We start from the raw sequence: 20,454 nt of genomic DNA, 5'->3' as shown, positions 1-20,454 counted from the left end.
TTTATTGAGCAGCAAATCAGCATATTAGAATGATTTCTGAAGGATCATGTGACACTGAAGACTGGAGTAACGATGCTGAAAATTCAGCTTTGCATCACAGGAATAAATTACTTTGTCAAATATATTTAAATAGTACACAGTTATTTTAAATTGTAATAATATTTCACAATATTACTGTTTTTTACTGTATTTTTAATTAAATAAATGTAGCCTTGGTGAGCAGACGAAACTTCTTTTAAAAACATTAAAAATCTTAGTGGTTCCAAACTTTTGAACTGTACTGTAGTTGCGAAATTACTTATAGTTAGTAGAATGTCTAAAGTGGATTATAGAAAGTGTTAACAAATATAGTTCTATAATGATGTGGGACACTCTACCATGTATTAGTTAGCGTTTACTCAACATACACACACACACACACACACACACACACACACACACAAAAATAAATAATAATGACAATATATGTGATAAACATACAGTAAATTCTGTTTATCACACTTAAATTGATTTCTACCATATCTAAACATAGATGTTAACCTGTTACGAGCAGATACTCAGGAACACAGAGGTACACGTAGAATGTAGTTTATTTGACAAACAGCAGTGGTCGACAGTAAAGCAGGTAAATAAACTGGTGACGTGAATGTGGTAGAATGGTAACTGGATACTGAAACAGTCCTTTTTCTTACAGGTGATGATGTCATAGAGGGATGGATGATTGAAGACAGTGAGCACACAAGGTGGAGGTGAGTAGACATACACAGACGTAGAAGCATGAAGACAAAGGGAATCCGCTGGAGTGGAAACGCTGTAGACAATAAAGGGAATAGTCCTTTGTATTAATGAGACCAGACAACTGAGTGAGGAGTGTAGTGTGCTTAAGAAGGCTGGTGATTAGTGAGCTGATGGGAAGCAGGTGCATGTGATTGGCTGATGGTGGAGTGAGTGCAGGTGAGAACCAGGGAGGATGATGGGAAATGGAGTCTTTGGAAGCCAGGACAGACGGAGACTGTGACATAAGCTGCATTCACGTCACCTCGTATTTACCGGAATCTTGAAATGACAACACGTGACGTTATATTCGGAGCTGTTCACGTCCTTTTGGTCCTTGGACTGGGAATTATGCGTTTCCATGGCAGCACTATCAACGCCTAATAAATCATAAATCAATCTACAGCGGCCACGTGGTTCATCTGGGAGCTTTCAGAAAACTCCCAGCTTACAAGCTGTAATTACGAGCTCTACGAGGACGTGAACGCTTCTTACAAGCTAGAATCTTGTAACTACAGGAATTACGAGGCCGCGTGAACGCACCTATAATCATTCGTTTCGAGCCATAAAAAACAAAACAAAACAAAAAAAAAAACTTAAAACTCGATACTTGTCTTGTTAAATATCCAATAATATGTAAACATCATTAACACAGTAATTTGAGTAATTTGCATAAGATATTATGACTCATTTTCAGAAAATATATCTTAATTAGGTTTATTTTTGTCTCTGGCATTATATTTTATTTTTATATCCTGTTTAAAATTAAAAAAAAAATGCTAAAAGGGTATGAAAAAGAATAATATTCTCAGAAAACAAGCCTTATCTTTACACATCTTTGCTTATCAGGTAAATGTTTCTTGTTTTAAAGATGTTTACATATTCTTTTTTTTCTGGAAAACAACAGATTAGTACTTTTTTTGGCTTGTGGTCATCAACACGAGCAAACTCAGAGTGAGGGTTTTAGGGTTTCAGAAACTGAGTTTGAAATCACGATGAACAACAATTCGCATATTTAGTAACATATTGATGTATTCTCCTGTGCTGGCATGGGTTTATAAATGATTTACGTTACAAATCTGGTAAAATGACACACATTGTGTTCCCAGATGAGCGTTATAAGCAACCCAAACAGCATATGCAGAGATGGAGTTTGTTAACCGAGCTGCCAAGACACGCTCCATGCATGTAAATGAGAACACTACAACACTTCTCTATGAAAGTGCGTCAGACTTTATATGCATTCCCAAATGCACCTTATTGGAAACCCAAACAAACAGCACATGCAGAGACTGAGTGGAGCAGCATTTACTTTGTTACTTTGTGTTTGAAACCAATTTGGAAATGGAAGGTCAAGTCCCACATTGCATTGTGGGATACGGTATTCTGTGCAATCAGACCTTCATGTACTACAAAACAGGTCTGATGTTTCAAAGCCGTGAGTGATGCCAAATGCCAAAAATATGTCCTTTGTGTCCCATGCTGCAATGTGCTTTTTGAACAGCAGGTAAAAATACTACAGTAAAGTATTGTAGTCATTTTTAGGTCGTCAGGTCCTCTTAGAGTCAAATGCATTTTGCCATAATTTCTAATGACTCTCAGTCGAGAGCTGCTCTGGCATACGAGGACCTCAAACTGAGCCCATTTCAAAAGGACAACCCCAGTCTCTAACTTGCTCTCGCGGAACGAAAGAGATCTGCTGAGCCCTCAGGGTAACATACAATAGCGCTGGTCTGGAGTGCTCCTGCTGCTCCCTTCCCCACAATGCTTTGCTTTATCACGCCATGTTCAATGCAATTCTGACTGTACTGTCTGTCTGTGTGACTGACTCCTGGCAAATTGGTCTGCACCTATCGAGGTTGGGCGCCGTTACCTGTGGAGGTGCATTTTAGCACCTTCCGTTGACCTATGGCATTACTTTCCTTTTTAATTAGAGGCAAGGAACAGCATGTCCTTCCCTTCGGTTTAAACTCCTGTTGAAGCTTGAAATGGTTGACTGACAGAGCCTGATGCTGGTGTGGAATGGGAGTTGTGTGTGTATGTGTGTGTGAGGGGAGCAACACAGGCTAAATGAGGAGTTGGTGCTCTCTTTGCCATGAACTCTTTAATATTAGATTTTTTTCAGGTTTCACAAAACGGAGGAGCTACTTTGTAACATGCCTACAGAGACTCTTGTCAGACAGGATTAGAGGAATAATTTATACTTGTTTTTTTTTGCTTCACTTCATCACTCTTTCTTCTTGTACCTCCCTCTAACTGTGCTCCCATGTGTAGGAGGAGGAAGGTCACCTCATTTAAAGTGGATTTGGCCTCATAGCAGTTGTGGATCAGGGGAAAGAGTGATAATCTTCCACTCTGTCTCTCTGTCAGTGCTGCTCTGCACCAAAACTCTCCTACAAGAGCAAATGACAGACCTTAAAGGTAGGCTAGGCAATGTTTTTCATATACACTTTTTGTTCTACAGGTTGAAACTCGCTTCACATCCATTCAGAGGTGTTTACGAATCCGCTCAACAGCGCTCAAAGTATCACATTTTTAAATTATCAATACCGACTTGGTATCGTGGTCAGGACTTTTGACAACACTAGTCTAAATATAAAAAAATTCTATATCTTCTGTGGAAGTCTCAGGACCAAAAAATGGGTCACCGTGATTTTGCCAAGTAGGACATGTTCAGGATCCTGGAACAACATTCCAGTCTGAAAATTTAGCCTTAACCCTATTCTTACCCCTAAACCTAATCCTACCCATAACTTATCCCTAAAATCAGAGGGGAAAGATAGGTGAATAACATTGATGTAGAAGCACCTAACCTTGGTTGCAAGCCTAATCTTGACATAAATTGTAAACTTGTCCCTCAAATCTGATTGGTTGATTGAAATGTTGTTCAACAAAGATGTTGATCCAGGAACATGTCTTACTTGGCAAAATCACGGTGACCGTATTTCCATACCTTCCATTTCCATATCTACATAATACATACATAGATATACAGATTTGGTAACACTTTACAATAAGGTTCATTAGATAACATTAGTTAACTACATTAGTTAACATGAACTAATAATGAACTGCACTTATACAGCATTTATTAATCTTTGTTAATGTTAATTTCAACATTTACTTATACAGTGGTTACGGAAAGTATTCAGACCCCTTAAATTTTTCACTCTTTGTTATCTTTTATGTATCTTTTAGCCATTTGCTAAAATCATTAAAGTTCATTTTTTTCCTCATTAATGTACACACAGCACCCCATATTGACAGAAAAACACAGAATTGTTGACATTTTTGCAGATTTATTAAAAAAGAAAAACTGAAATATCACATGGTCCTAAGTATTCAGACCCTTTGCTCAGTATACAGTCATGAGTCTTTTTGGGAAAGATGCAACAAGTTTTTCACACCTGGATTTGGGGATCCTCTGCCATTCCTCCTTGCAGATCCTCTCCAGTTCTGTCAGGTTGGATGGTAAACGTTGATGGACAGCCATTTTTAGGTCTCTCCAGAGATGCTCAATTGGGTTTAAGTCAGGGCTCTGGCTGGGCCATTCAAGAACAGTCACGGAGTTGTTGTGAAGCCACTCCTTAATTATTTTAGCTGTGTGTTTAGGGTCATTGTCTTGTTGGAGATAAACCTTCTGCCCAGTCTGAGGTCCTGAGCACTCTGGAGAAGGTTTTCGTCCAGGATATCCCTGTACTTGGCCGCATTCATCTTTCCCTCGATTGCAACCAGCCGTCCTGTCCCTGCAGCTGAAAAACATCTATCTTGGTCTCATCAGACCAGAGAATATTATTTCTCACCATCTTGGAGTCCTTCAGGTGCTGCTTTTTTAGCAAACTCCATGCGGGCTTTCATGTGTCTTGCACTGAGGAGAGGCTTCCGTCGGGCCACTCTGCCATAAAGCCCCAACTGGTGGAGGGCTGCAGTGATGGTTGACTTTCTACAACTTTCTCCCATCTCCCGACTGCATCTCTGGAGCTAAGACACAGTGATCTTTGGGTTACCTCTCTCACCAAGGCTCTTCTCCCCCGATAGCTCAGTTTGGCCGGACAGCCAGCTCTAGGAAGGGTTCTGCTCATCCCAAATGTCTTCCATTTAAGGATTATGGAGGCCACTGTGCTCTTACACTCTAAAAAATGCTGGGTTAAAAACAACCCAAGTTGGGTTGAAAATGGACAAACCCAGCAATTGGGTTGTTTTAACCCAGCGGTTGGGTTAAATGTTTGCCCAACCTGCTGGGTAGTTTTATTTAAACCAACTATTGTTTAAAAATTAAGATTAAAATGAACCCAAAATAGTTGGGAAATTAAAAACCAGGTGCAATTAGAGGCAACAATAATAGACAAAAGGTGAATGTTTATTAATAAGCTTTAATATTTTATTAATATAAATTTAATAGTTTAATAGTTTATTAATATACATTTATTAATAAGCAATTTAATAAATGTTTATTGTTTAATAATTATTCATTGAACATTAATAAATGTTAATTTCCAACATACTCTGGGTTCATTTTAAGCAAACAATACAGTAATTTTTAAACAATAGTTGAGTTACATAAAACTACCCAGCAGGTTGGGTAAACATTTAACCCAACCGCTGGGTTAAAACAACCCAATTGCTGGATTTGTCCATTTTCAACCCAACTTGGGTTGTTTTTAACCCAGCATTTTTTAGCGTGTAGGAACTTCAAGTGTAGCAGAAATTTTTTTGTAACCTTGGCCAGATCTGTGCCTTGCCACAATTCTGTCTCTGAGCTCTTCAGGCAGTTCCTTTGACCTCATGATTCTCATTTGCTCTGACATGCACTGTGAGCTGTAAGGTCTTATATAGACAGGTGTGTGGCTTTCCTAATCAAGTCCAATCAGTAAATCTGCAAAAATGTCAACAATTCTGTGTTTTTCTGTTAATATGGGGTGCTGTGTGTACATTAATGAGGAAAAAATGAACTTAAATGATTTTAGCAAATGGCTGCAATATAACAAAGAGTGAAAAATTTAAGGGGGTCTGAATACTTTCCGTACCCACTGTACATTATTATTATCTTGTTAACATTAGTTAATGCAGTGTGAACTAACATGAACAAACAATGAACAACTGTATTTTCATTAACTAACATTAACAAATATTAGTAATTACAGTAGCAAATGTATTGTTCATGGTTAGTTCATGTTAGTTAATACATTAACTAATGTTTAACTAATGAACCTTATTGTAAAGTGTTACCATAGATTTTAACACAATTTTAATTCATTAATTGATCTGGCTGCCAAAAATTAAGACATTTCTTAAAATATGATAATAAACAACTACAAGCAAAAGTGTACGTTACATTCTGAACATTGGTTTTGCTTGTGGACATTCATGGAAGTATTTCAGGAAGGAAGCTAGGAGTGGATAAGAACAGGAAACCCTGTCATGAGCTGTCTATCACTTCTAATATCACTTTTAATTCAAACACAAAAGGACCACATAGTCATCAGTAGTCTTACTTAAGACCTTCAATCTGACAAGGCTGACAGACAGTCCTGGAGAAATAAATGGAATGACAGAGAAGACACTTTGAAAAGACAAGCAAAAGACAGAGGGATGATTTTCATCTTTGCATCCATTAAGCAGTCAGTCATGTGGACCGAAGAATGAGGCAAAGACATGCCATGAAATCTGCAAGATAGCTTAGCTACCATCTGTGTTTCTGGGATGCCTCCAGTTTGGCATCCTCTCATGTCAGAAGACGTTCACTTATATGTTGAAAAACTTGAAATCTTTCCCCATTTTCTCTAAAGGAATAGTTCACCCAAAAATTTAAAATCATCATATTAAGTAAAATGAAAGCTTATTTTTACATATACTGCACATGTACTATGCCTAAATTGCATGGAGTAGGACTATGAATAGAAATTGTGAAATATCACTGTGTAAAAATAGTCTACAGGTGCAAAGGTTGATTTAATGTGTTTGGCACTATGTGTGACTTGCTTCAGTTGTCTATAACAGAATTTTCTGAGAGCCCAGCTTAAATAAACTAACTCTGTTTGATTAAAATGTAATTAAATATAAGTTGCTGTGGACTTCACTTGAAATGTGCCTTTGGGAATATGCCAAAATAGCTCGATAAAAAGCATGTAGAACAAGCACACAATTAATTGAAGCTGGTTTACACAAAACAGAATCAAAGAAAGCTGAAGTTAATTGCATGGTTTCATTCATATACATTTTTTTTTTTTTTTTTTTTTAGGTAAGGATCAAGCATCTTACATAATTTAAGTATTTCACCAAAATAGTTTGTATTTTTGGTTTATTTGTATATTTCAAGACAAGTTCACCAGCATTCATGAATGTAATGACACAATCTCAATAAAACAATGGAATGCTTGTTTAAAGGTAAGGAGGTGACTATCTGCCTACTTGATGACAAGAGGGCCTGTTCAAAATAAAAATAAACAACTTTAATGACATTCATCCACATTTACATAGCTATTTCATAATTATCAAATTATAATAATAATCATAATTAATCAGAGGACATAAATGGCTTGTAAATGCCCAAGGGTCTTTCTCACCTTTATGTTCTCCACATCCTCTACATTAGTACAGCTGGCGGTAGGAGGAGGGCTATAGGGGTCTACTCTTCTCTAACTGCCAGTTACAATATGTCTTGCCCTTCCAGTTCACTTCCTGTTTTGTTAGTAGTACTGCTGCTGTTTTGGTCTTAAATATCTGTATTTTCTGAAACCACATAGCCTACTCAAAATATGCCCAGTAAATAATCTCTAGCATTCCAACTTTTCAACTAATGTTTTTATATACACACACTCTTCATTAATTAGCTACTGTACATCAGCTTAATTAAATAATTTCATTGATTAAAGACAAATTTCTGCAGTTTTGAGCAGTTTAATAACTTATTTTCCAAATATGACAGTCAGCAGCTGTTTACTTGAAGATTGCGCTATAGCACGAGCGAGAAAAGAGACGTGGGGTTGCTCCCTTTTATGGAGATGTTTAGGTGTGTTTTACGCTACCGGGTTCGCGCGCCTCATTTACATTAATCCGAGGGCAAAAATGGCTTGTAAATGCCTAAGGGTCTCGCTCATCTTTATGTTCTCCACATCCTCTACATGTTAGTACAGCTGGCATCAACAACAAAGGTAAGAGTTTGTGCGTGTGCGCCTGTCGAGTTCAGAACTTTTCTGCTCTCCTTGTACGAAATTGTTAGTGAATGTGGCCCACTGTACAGTAGGCCTACTTGCTGCAAAGGATATTTAGTAGCGAATGTTGGTTTATCGCTGACTTCAGGCTTGTTCGAGATGCATCGGCGCTGCGCAGACCGATCGGTGTATGACATCAAAGTACCGCGAGAGCGATTCAAAAGCATAAGGAGTCGTCTGGTCTCCAACTGCTCTCGCGGTACTTTGATGTCATTCGCCGATCGGTCTGCACAGCGCCGATGCATCTCGAACAAGCCTTACATGTTGTATGTAACTATAGACCACTTTGGAGCAGACGTCACAATTACGTCACTTGCAGCTGCGCGCGCATACTGGTTGCAGAAAAATAGTTGAAGCTATTGAAGAAAAATGTGAAAAAAATCCACAGAATAAGAGAAAAATGTTTTGTTGTGCCTCTGGATGTTGGAATCGGAATGCAAAAAATATAGTCTTCATTTTTAAAGAAAACCATCGTTGAAAACGTAATTTGAAGATAAACAGAGTTTATTTCACAGACTGGATCGATGACACCTGCAAGGATTAGTCTACTATTAAAGCAGGAATTTGATGTAAACAGTAAGTCTCTACATAATATTCACATATGCAGTTCAGAGGACATACATACATACAGCATGAAACAATTATAATTAAAATAATTTAAACCTATAATATTTTACATAGATAACTTTTAAACATAATAATTTTTATTTCACAATTCTGACTTTTTTTTCCTCTTGCATTTGCGTGTTTATTACTCCCAGTTCGGACTTTATAACTCGCAATTGTGAGTTTATTTCACAATTCTGAGGGGGGGAAAGTCAGAATTGCGGGATAAATTGCAATTCAGAAAAGACAGAATAACGAGTATATCTCACAATTCTGTTTTATTTTGTAAGAAATGTGATACGTAAACTCAGATTTGCGAGAAATAAAAGTCAGAATTGTGAGATATAAACTCGAAATTAACTTTTTTTATTCTTTTATTTCGTGGCTTCCATAGACTTCTACTGCTCAACTTTCATTTTCTGCAACCAGCTAGGCTCCGCCCACAAAAAACGTCATCGCTGTTTGCAAACACCAAATTGGTCTATATATCACGACAGTGTTTTCAGCGTGTTAAATTGTAGGCGTATATTACACGTTACATAGCCTTTTCCTCATTTAATTGTCACCTGAAGTGTTTGTGTTTTTATACATTATTAGTTTATTGAAGTACGTCTTTTGATATTAGCTCTTCTCTTTTTACCTTGAGCTAGTTTTAAAGGTAAATCATCGTTTGTTTATTTATTTATTTAGAATACACTGTAATATTTAAATGTAGTATAGTATATTTATATTATTTTTTAGTTTTGTCTGCACATTTGACTTTTAGCAGTTATGTATAAGTAATCTCTAACAGAATTGGTAGACTCTTTATGTTGTTATCTTGTTTACTGCTATGCCTTGAACTGGGCCTCAACATAATTGGCAGCTTGTGCAGGATTTGAACCCAACATAAGGAATCAACTTCTACCACCAGCAAAGTAAGCTTTGTAAAAAATGGAAGAAGGCAATTGCACAAAGGTGAATTAAAATCAAGAAAGCAAGAGCTGAAAAGTGTCGCAGACAGCAGGCAGAATAAAAAAAAAAAAAAAAAAACGATTTGAAACCATGTAATTATGCATACTTAGGATAGCATCATATATATGGTTTGAAAGGTAGAAAAAGAGAAATAACATATCTTAAGTTGTTCATGTATGATAAAGAGGCCATGTGTGGCAAGGGGGGCGTGGTTCAGCGAAGTCTGCAGCGGGAGAGAGCGTCAGGAGACGCGGTGAAGTGAGTGGGTTAAGCGCAAATAACAAACACCTGTCTCTTGTTTCAGTAATTGGCGTGGAGAGAGTATTTAATGCCAGGAGAAACAGGAGCGAGGGAGAGAGAGAAGGACTACTGGCTGCCACACTCCTGGATACCTGCTGATTGTCGTGGAGTGAATTTATATCTTGATTTTTGACTGTTTTGGTGCCTGTCTGCACGCCTTTTTGTTTGTTTTGCACAATAAAAGCAGCCAGTAGTCACAGCTGACCCTGTCGTCTTCCTTCCTTCCTTACGAACTTTGTTACACTTGTGCCGAAACCCGGGAAGGAAGACGGAAGCCGTTGCCATGCAAACGCCCGCACCATTTGAGGAGATTATTACATCCCTCATGGTCATGCAACAAGACCAACATCAGGCCCTGCTGGAGTTATGTCAAGATCAGGAGAGGCGGTTCCAGGCCGTCCTCCAAGCCCAGCAGGAGGACCGCGAGAGGTTCCGGAGCTGGATGGACCGGGAGGTTCGGCCGGGTGTCATGGACCAACGAGTTGTGCCCACCCACATCCCACTCCACAAAATGGGGCCTGAGGACGACCCAGAGGTGTTCCTCGACCTCTTTGAGAGGTCGGCAGAGGTCTGTGGATGGCCGAGGGGCCAGTGGCCGATGCGCCTGGTCCCGAGACCTGAAGACCTGAAGAGGGCCTTCACCCAGCAGGTCACCCTTCGATGTGGAGATGATCATCGACCAAGTGGTACTGGAGCAGTTCATCACTCGGCTGCCCAGAAGAACAGCCGAGTGGGTCCAGTGCCACCGCCCCACGTCGCTGGAGTCGGCTATTCATCTCGCGGAGGACCACATGGTGGCGTGCCCTGGGGTCGGCGAACCTCTCCCATCTGCTTCTCTCTCTCTCTTCCATCTCCTTCTCTCTCTCTCGGCCTGTCCCTTTACCCAGGTCCCATCCACCCGGCCCTCCTCGCGTCCCGCCCACGTTCCCTATGCAGCCCAGGGGGGCGGGACTGCCGTCGGCCGGGGTGCACCCCGCTCCTGTTTCTCCGCTCTCTTCATGCCAGTTTTGTGTGCAAAAAAATTATCTTTCACTTGGCAGAAGCTAGTCAAATTAGGCAGATTCCAAGATTGCAGAACATTAGCAAGCATGTATGAAATGATCATCCTCACAAGGTAACATCCAAATTTCACACATTTTGGGTTAAAGGTTTGGTATTGCATTTAGTCACCACTTGATATCTATTATAAGACCTGTCCTGAACGACATGTAACCTATACACACGAAAACGTCATAAGTGGAGAGTTTGTTCGATGAGTGGAGCTTATATTTTTCAGTCATACTAGCTGTTAGCCAGAGTTTATTAATCTGAAGAACCGTTCAACTTTCTTTCCCTTTCACTAGGTTTCAGTGCTGGTTCAAGAGCCACAGAAGCTTTGGCTGCAAGTGATTGGGGCATTTCCAGCTGTGGTTCCAGGGAATGGAAAAGCAATTCCACGCTCAGGCCGCACTGAATCCGTCTCTGTCAGTTCCGCCGCCGGTTATTCTAAAATCATTCGGGCTCACGAGCCTCTCCAGCTTCTGATCAGGCCGACTTTCAGAGGTATGTTTTCTGTTTGCTCTTCCTGTCCAAGATCTCTGAGGCCATTTGCACATATATCCTTGTGTGATGATCACATTTGCTTCCACTAGGTTTTTACCTGTGAAGCTCTGTCTTTGCTTGTCAGAAAATGCAGGGAATATGAGTCAGAGGCCCAACCAGTTCATACTTCTGTGCAGATTCTATTAAGTTCATTTTAAAATCTACAAAAAGATGATTGGGGTGGTAGTACTTTTAATCGTCCCTTCATTTGCAAAAATTGTGCAATTTGTAAGAAAGAACCTTGCTTTTATTTTTCTAAGAAGACTATCTCTTCTCATCTTTTGAATCCTATTGCTTTATTAGTGATCACTGCTCAATGCATGTACTGTAGCTGCAAAAACAAATGCTCATTACTGTGCTGATGTGATTCATCTCTGTGGGTTCGCACGGTTACTGAATCATCAACACACTCTCATAAGGGAACGTCATTCTCATATTCACTCTTTGTTTTGTTTGAGAGATTCAGTCTTTGGTTTGGAGGATGCAATAATTTTATCGAAGGCTAACTTATCACTAGCTGCTATGTTTTCATCCAAAGTTGTGAAGTTAACTTATGTGCAAAATTGGATTATTGCATAAAACATTTGTGAATAGCATTTTTTACCAGACTCAATTGAGCGCATGTGTTTTTTATGCACATTTTTAGAATTTATGCGCATCTTGGCGTTTCTATCCAGTGTTTTTTATGTGATATCCCAAAATGCACATAAAAATAGCAATGTAAACTACTTACTCAAAACCAGTGTTATAATCTCATTTTACCTCCTTCCATGTTTTACATCATCTAAAAATTTGGGAAAAATTCATAAAGGCAATGTTTTGGAGGTGCGGGATAAGTCATAACTGCCCTGAAATGTTACTGTATATAAATTTTAGCACAGCTCTTTGCAGTTCCATTAACTCTAGTTCCATTGATATATCATGATTCATGATCATCATCTGTGGTGCATCTCAATCAGCTCCCTAGTTCAGCAGTCAGGGCACTGATCAAGGAGTCGGCCATTATGAGGGCTGTCTCAATTGCAAAATCCTTCCAGTGCACTGGAACATTCGCTCCCTAAAAGAATCCCGCAATGCATCGCAAAAACCAGGGAGCACAGATGCTCACTATGTTCCCTTAACGGATATTGCATCACATTTCTGAAGTCTGAAACATAAAACGCACAAGCCAACTCAATAAATATAATGGCATGCGATAGAAGATTTGAAGTTATTTTGTCAGCATAGACACATATATACATAGTGAACACATCAAGTTAACATTTATAATTAATATTTGGCTAAAATGTTGTAAGATATGTAACAGAACAATGTGTTTAAACAGCATGAAAAAGTATATCAAAAAGATATAGAGACAGGTAATAGGTCCTGTTTGTTGTTGATTACAAAGTTGTACGTTGACATTGTACGTAGTCATGTCGCTGGAAATGGAGTAGTCACTGTCCCAATGTGTAATGAACCAGGGTCTTTTCCAATGCCCGGATTCGTGTACACAATATATTGATTCACGAGCTCGGGATCTAGGGAGCTGATTGAAATTCACCCTGTGTCTGTGTAGCTCAGTGTCTACTCTGACAAATAATTGCTTGATCGTAAAGATTTACACAATTTTAGGTGAAATGACAACAAAGCACTACAATGTTATAGTTCTTCTACATTTGTTTTTTTTACATATTCACTGCTAATAATTTACAAATCTTGACTCTTTTCCCATAAATCTGAATGACAGGAAATCTTTAATGGGTAACACTTTATTTTAAGGTGACGTAGTTACACGTTACTACTACATGTACTTACTATAGTACTAACAGCAAATTTTGCGTAACCCTAAACCAGACCCTAACAGTAACTCTAGTAAGTACATGTAGTTAATTAATATTACGCAGTACTTCTTTGAGTAAGTACAATGTAGTTACATCACTGTAAAATAAAGTGTAACCCTTTAATGTGACAGAAAATAGTCTGAAGAACCGTGTAGATGTCACATTTGTCAAGCAGTCATCTGTAAATGATGATGTATGGACCCTTTTCAGATTTCCAGGGTTCTCAGAAGCAGACGTTGTCATAGTTGGGTAAACTTCTATAGCGGTGAATGGGAGACAACAGCAAAACTAATTCTTAGGGCCCGAGCACCGATGGTTTGAGGACCCTAATTGCTCAGTCAATTCTTCTTCTTCTTCTCTGCACTGAAAAAAATTATTTTTTGACGCTGTTCACTTTATTTAAACAACTTATTTTGATTCAACACCATTGTATTAGGTTTCTGGTTCAAATTTAATTGCTTCATGTTAAATTGACTTAAAACAATTTCTTTTTGACTTAACTCGATGTTTTCATATTAAAATAACATGTTTCAATCAAGTAAACCCAACCAGGACTCAATCAAACAGGACTTTCACTTCCCATCATGCTTTGCAAAGGGGCTGAACTGGGAGAGTAAATGTTGAAATAAAGTGTTATTTTAAGCAGTTTTTAGCGAGATGAGAAAATGGAGAGACATTTTAAATGTTTATTGTTCTATTATGTTGGTATTTAAAAGTTTCTGTTAGTTAATAGTTTTAGGGTTACCATTGTGGTGAATTGTTGCACTTGCTAACAAAATTTCATATTACTTTAATATTAAAGTATTCACTATGGTAGTGCTCTGGGTTGCATTTTCCAAAAGCATTGTAAGCTTATGATGACCGTAAAACCATTACCACCAATGGACTTATGATCAATTTAGGCTTTACGATGATTTTGGGAAATGCAACCTTGGATGAAACCAGAATTACTTTTAGATTACAAACACAGAACATCACATCACAAAAGTTATATAAATCATAAGACTAAACAAGAAACATTAATTGTAAAAATCAATGTATATGAAAACAATTTATTTTATATAAACTAAAACCATTCAAGTTAAATGAACACAATTGATTCTAGATAGTTTAACATGGTTGATTCTATTGGATTTTACTTGTCTCAATCATGTGGAACCACTGTCCATGATTGAATTGAGTAAGTTGGACATAACTATTTTACATAGATTCTCCCTCAGTCAGTTGTGTTGTCACAACTCAAGGATTTTGCATAGATTAAAAATAAACCTTTAATGTTAATAAAAACTAAGTTGGTTGTGTGGAACCACTGTCCATAATTGACTTGAGTTAGTATAATTTTTTTGAGTGTGAAATGGATCGCATTCATGCTCAAAAACTCATGAAACTTTGCACACGCGTCAGAAGTGGTGAAAATGTACGTCAGATATGGATTTCTGAATTAGGTGTGGCAAAATGGCTCCATAGCGCCACCTACAAAATTTCAATTAAGCGTCCTTCGCACTACGTTTCACGTACAAGTATGAAATTCAGTAGACAGATATAACAGCCCAATACCTACAAAAAGTCCATGGGTGCAAAATCTGAAAACCCAACAGGAAGTGAAATATTTTGAATTTGAGTTTTTGCCATTTCCAGACGTTGTACTTTAACAAACTCCTCCTAGAGCTTTTATCAGATCAAGGTCCCATTTGGTCAGTCTAATCTAAAGGCCTTTGTGACGTTAAATTGTGAAGATCTTGACTTTTCACTGAATGGTGTGTCCGTGGCGGCCTGACAAATTTTGTTGTTTCACCATGAAACAGGAAGTTGTTGTAACTTGGGCATACAATGTCGGATCTGCCCCAAACTTCACATGATTCATTAGAGTCCTGATCTAAAGACATCTACAATGCAATATTCAGTTACAGTCATAGCACCACCTGCGGGCAACAGGAAATGGCATGTTTTACACTGTGATAAACTCCTCATAGAGATCAACACAGTATTTGGTTAGTCTAATTTTAAGGCCTTAGCGATGTTACATTGCAAAGATCTTGTGTTTTCACTGAAGGGCGTGTCTGTGGCAGACTGACAAAGTCTGATGTTTCACCATGAAAGAGGAAGCTGTTGTAACTCATGCATACAGTATCCGATCTGCCCCAAACTTCACATGAGTGATAAGAGTCCTGGCCTGAAGACATCTCTATGCCAGTATTCAGTTAGTCATAGCACCACCTATGCTTTGCACAATAATTCACTCCCAAAAACACATTTTAATATGCCATGAAGTACCAAACATGCTAGAAACACGTTAAATCATGCAACACTTGGCTAAGTGCTAATGTTTGCGATTAACGCCAACGAAACAGGAAGTTGTTGTAACTCAGGCAAACAATGTCCGATCTGCTCCAAACTTCACATGATTGATAATAGTCTTAGCCTGAAGACATCTACATGGCAATATTCAGTAATAGTCAGAGTGCCACCTGTTGGCAGCAGAAAGTGTGGCACGTCGAAATTACTTTGCCATATTTCTCCTGTATTTACTCGCTTACATGCATTTCACCCACTATTCATTGTTTTCCTAAGGCCCACGTGTGGTAGTGGCCCTGAGTGCGAGGGCCCTTTCATTGCTACTTGCAGCTTTAATTGAACTTGCATTTGCTCTAAAAACAGAAGAAAAAATGCATGATAGTTTCTATGACTTTCCAAAAGAGGGAAAAAATATAGAGAGATTGATTACAGCAGTCAGAAGAGAGAAAGATACCAAATTTGTCGTCACTCCCTCAGCCGTTATATTAGAAACAATTGGAAGCTTGTCTCCGCCACAGAATAAAACTATTTAAAAGATAATTGCAACTTTTTATCTCGCAATTCTTGCTATTTTTATTTTTTTCTGAATTGTGAGATATAAACTCGCAGTTGCAAGTTATGAAGTCAGAATTGCGGGATATAAACTCCCAATTGCGAGAAATATAGTAAGAATTGCACTTTATAACTCGCAATTGCGAGTTTATATCTCACAAAAGAGGTAAAAAAAATGTCAGAATTCTGAGGAAACAAGTCAGAATTGTGAGATAAAAAGTCAATTACCTTTTTGTATTTTTAGTTCAGTAGTGGAAACAAGCCTCCATAGAAACACCCTCGCAGCAATGTGTTTTTTTTTTTTTTTTTTGTCATTTAATGCCAATGTAAAATAATACAAAGTATAGCATTATAAATGTGTATTACATTTTTTTAAAAATGAAACTATTGAAAACGTTTACTAGATTTGTGATGTTGATAACTGTGGAAACACATCATCACAGTACATGAAAAGGGTCTGTTGTTACAGGTACATCCATTTTTCTTTAACTATAATTAATCCTTGTTAATCATAGGATTCCTTTTATTTTTATACCTTGTGCACAGAGCATTGCCTTCAGTATGGTGTAGGCTTGTTACTGATGGTGTTATATTAAGGCAGGAGGATATTATTCAGGGTTATCAATTCTGTGGAGCAAGCCATAGAGGGCTATGGGCAGGGTAAATAAATTAGGATTATCTGCATGCATTTTTTCCTGTATGCATGAGAAATAACTTCTTGTGTGGGCAAACAGTAGAGATTCTTCTTGTCCTGAACTCACGGATGGATCCATGTTTGGTCAAATACAAATAGCTGATGCTTATGTTTCTGATTACTTAGTACACACTGCTGTTGCCATTTACTGCTGTTATTCATTTTGTGTGTAATCACTGTTTTTCTGTGATGACCGTATTTTAAATGAGAATATTATCTCATGATATTTACGTCCAGTCTGCACAGTTGTAAAGCCAATCATAAAAGTGGAATTTCAAAGCACTATTTTTATCTCCTTTTGTCAGACTTAATGGTAGAATCGAAGCTATCTGCTTGTGGCTGCCAAACAGTCATGAACAAGAACAAGAGGTGAATTCACAGAGAATATTATGAACAAATACACAAGAAAGAGATTCATATCATCGACTAATAATGAAAGTCCTTGCTGGCTGTCTGAGACGGTTGGCTTTACAATTACAAATGCCCTTTAGAAGAAAATGGATCAATTTTAATCCACACTTCAAAAGCAGGGATTCTCTTGGAGATAATTGGATGAATCCTGCAGGTAAAGAGCTCTGCATATTTCTGTATGAATTAAGTATGAATCATATGTGTAAGTGCATAGATATTTTGAAAACAAACATTTACCTGAAAGCAAATTTAGATATTTAAGTTAAAAGAGGAACTATATTTATAATAATATTGTTCTCATATAAAATAAATATATTATATTATTATTAACCTAAACCAAACACAATGATAAATAAATAAATAAATAATAAGTAAATTAATTAATTCATTAATTAACTTATGTTATGTGTTTGGAATATTATATATTGTCATATGTCTTCTAGTTCCATTTGATGGTGGTATTCCATTTCATTTGATGGATCTGCAGCTAAATAAATTTGAGATAGTATTATTATTGATGATGATAATGTAGTTAAGTATATTATTGATATGGAAGTTGTAAGTCTGTATCTGCTCTGGGCTGGGTTTCCCGATAATGTTGTCTCTTAGCGCGCTACGAAGACTCTAAAGGTAGACCTTAACTGAAGATGTACCGTTTCTAAGCGTGTTCCCCGAACTATACCTTATGAGGTTTCTTAACCCTCAGGGGTCTGAGGATTTTTGGGACCCTGGAGAAGTTTTGACATGCCCTGACATTTGTGCTTTTTTCAGTTGTTCATAAACATATTAATGGAAAAAGTGTCATTACACTGTATTCAGCACAAACAAGGCTACAATAATATGTGAGGAACATGTATGTACATGTTTGTGTTTTTGAAGTAATAACGTTTATGCGTGGTTATTGAAAAAACAAAAAAACTTAAGTCACTGAAATAAGGCCAAAAAAAAGTATATTAAATCTTTGTTCACAAGACTTCTGGGTATTTGAGGTTGTAGACTAGAGTTTTTGCTTCAAAATGAGGTAAAAATTATGCTGCCTGCTTGTTCATATAAAACAATAGAGAGATTTAAATTTTCTAAAACATCTTTGGTCAAGAAACACAGTATGCGTGGAGGCGTGAATCCTCATGTATAATGGGTGATTCTCACCTGAGAAGACAAAAGAATCACATAATAATGACCTGAAATGACTTGCATATTAATGAGGCCTTTCAGTCAGGTAGGCTGTGAAAAAACCCTCTGTGATGGTGTATATCAAACATACAGAAAAAACAGCAATACTGTGAAATATTATTACAATTTAAAATAATGGTATTCTATTATATTCTTTAAAATATAATGTATTTCTGTGATGCAAAGTGTCTGAACAATTATGTTACCTCTATGGCATTTCATATAGGCTTTTAGCTTAAAAGCATGCACATTTGGAGAAATATTGATGGATTCTCATATGTTTGTCAATTTTCTATACAGAAGAGTAATATTTATTCAGGATTTATTGTCATCACTATGAGTGCTGGATACTGTGTTTTCAATTCATACTTGCAGCCGGAGGACGCTCTTTACACCTTTAGTCCACAAATGCCTGAGCACTAAAGAAGAATAGGCAATCCAGGAACTAACCAAACTAACACTTTTCAAGACAATAAATACACGATTGAGACGATGAATGCATGTATTGACTCAGAATTTGCGTCTGAATAGCGCTGGCTCCGTGGGCGTGGCCGCATTAGCGGATAATGAGCTGAATCACGGATTTCTGACATGGCTCTCTTTTCATAGAGATTACATAAACACAGAATGTTTGTTTTCGATTTGACTTACACGATTTAAAACCTGACATGTCAACGTTTTTTTAGACATAAGTCTAATTTTTTTGTGATTAGTATTCACTAAGTTACAGTTCATTTTCTGAGAACTATCAGATTGGACTTCCTTCAGAGGGAGACGAGAGATCATGCATCATGTTAGTTTTCTTTATTTTACAAAAAGCACAACATTTTGTTTTTACTCTGAGTGTACACAAATAAAAGAAGATATTCCACAGATAAAAATGGTGTATAACTCTTAATTGTATGTGCAACATTAACGGAGTATTTTGAGTCTCTTTCACACTGGTAAGAAAAAAAACGCGGTGGTATCGCCGGCGATAACCTCAGACCTCAGAATGTTAAGGTATATCTTCTTAAGTGCGACGTTACCAGGTGCTGTCCATGGCGGCGGTGCTGAATTGGTTGATATCGATGGCTCGAGAATCGATAATTCACTCTATACAGGGGCTGCTTCACTGCATTATGTGAGAAATCAGTGTTCTTTATAAAAAGAAACATTTCAGAAGTAGAAATTGCATTTATCAGGACTCATGGGATGTTATAAAAGTAATCCAAATTGCAAACTAAATCTATATTGTAATTCATCTATATTCTGGGGGCGCGGAGCCCCCATCAGCGCGAGTTTAAGGCGACCGTTATTTAGAACAAATTTTTAATTCCTTGGAGACGCGTCATGTAGCTGACAGACATGTAGCTACATATCGTTTTTTTTTTTTTTTTTTTTTTTTTTTTTTAAATATTCACAAACTTGTTAACTATTTTATGATATATTCCGATTGCAAAATATGTGGAAGTGAATGTGTTTTGTTGTGCGATGAGTTTGCACGGCAGTTAGAGCTGTCGGATATACGAAATCTTCCCCGAAATACATAAAAGTATGTGGCCGGTGAAGGTTAAAAACAGGTTAAAAACAGCGAATAGTTGTGATAACGTTACATGACGAGCGCAGATCGCGCGTCTGTCTCTGGTTCAGCACTAAAGCACATTTGAATTTAGCAGTGAATCTTTGCATTTTATTTTTTGCCATAATCCTAATCAAACACTGGGCGTATTACAGCTTCAGAATTATATTCGTATTGACTGTCAACAGTGATAAGGTATAGCTAAGAGTGCTCCAGACCAACCTTACGAAAAAAAGACTTACAGAAGGTACACTTAACTAAGAACGTTTCGGGAAACACGTATTAACGTTAAGGTACAGCTTAAGGTATAATTTAAGAACGACGTAGAGTTAAGACCAGCCCTGGTCATTACAAATACTCTCAGAGGTGATTGAGTGGTAACATTGGCTGACGTGTGTCATGGCAGTGCAGTTGCGAGCTGACTCACATTTACTTTCTGACACAACGCTTTGTCACCTCTATCATAAACATTCAGTGGAGAAAATCCTGTTCTATCTTCCGTAACAACCAATAAAT

The 20,454-nt window shown here is 37.6% G+C and overlaps 1 protein-coding gene across 3 annotated transcripts in view; it reads left to right on the top strand.

Moving 5' to 3' along the window:
- Positions 1–691: 691 nt before the first annotated feature.
- LOC125244109 overlaps positions 692–20,454 on the top strand; it is a 37,223-nt gene continuing 17,460 nt past the window's right edge. For 2 of the 3 annotated variants that reach the window (XM_048154081.1, XM_048154082.1), the window contains exon 1: positions 9,586–11,390. In XM_048154081.1, coding sequence (XP_048010038.1) covers positions 10,132–10,944 — 813 coding nt within the window. In that variant the 5' untranslated portion in view covers positions 9,586–10,131 and the 3' untranslated portion in view covers positions 10,945–11,390. Of the gene's footprint in view, positions 750–3,048; positions 3,196–9,585; positions 11,391–20,454 lie in introns of those variants that run through there. The other variant, XR_007179226.1, reaches the window with a different exon arrangement.

The sequence above is a fragment of the Megalobrama amblycephala genome, linkage group LG13, assembly GCF_018812025.1.
Source record: "Megalobrama amblycephala isolate DHTTF-2021 linkage group LG13, ASM1881202v1, whole genome shotgun sequence".
NCBI classification, from domain to species: domain Eukaryota; kingdom Metazoa; phylum Chordata; class Actinopteri; order Cypriniformes; family Xenocyprididae; genus Megalobrama; species Megalobrama amblycephala.
This window is presented reverse-complemented; position numbering and strand designations above follow the sequence as displayed.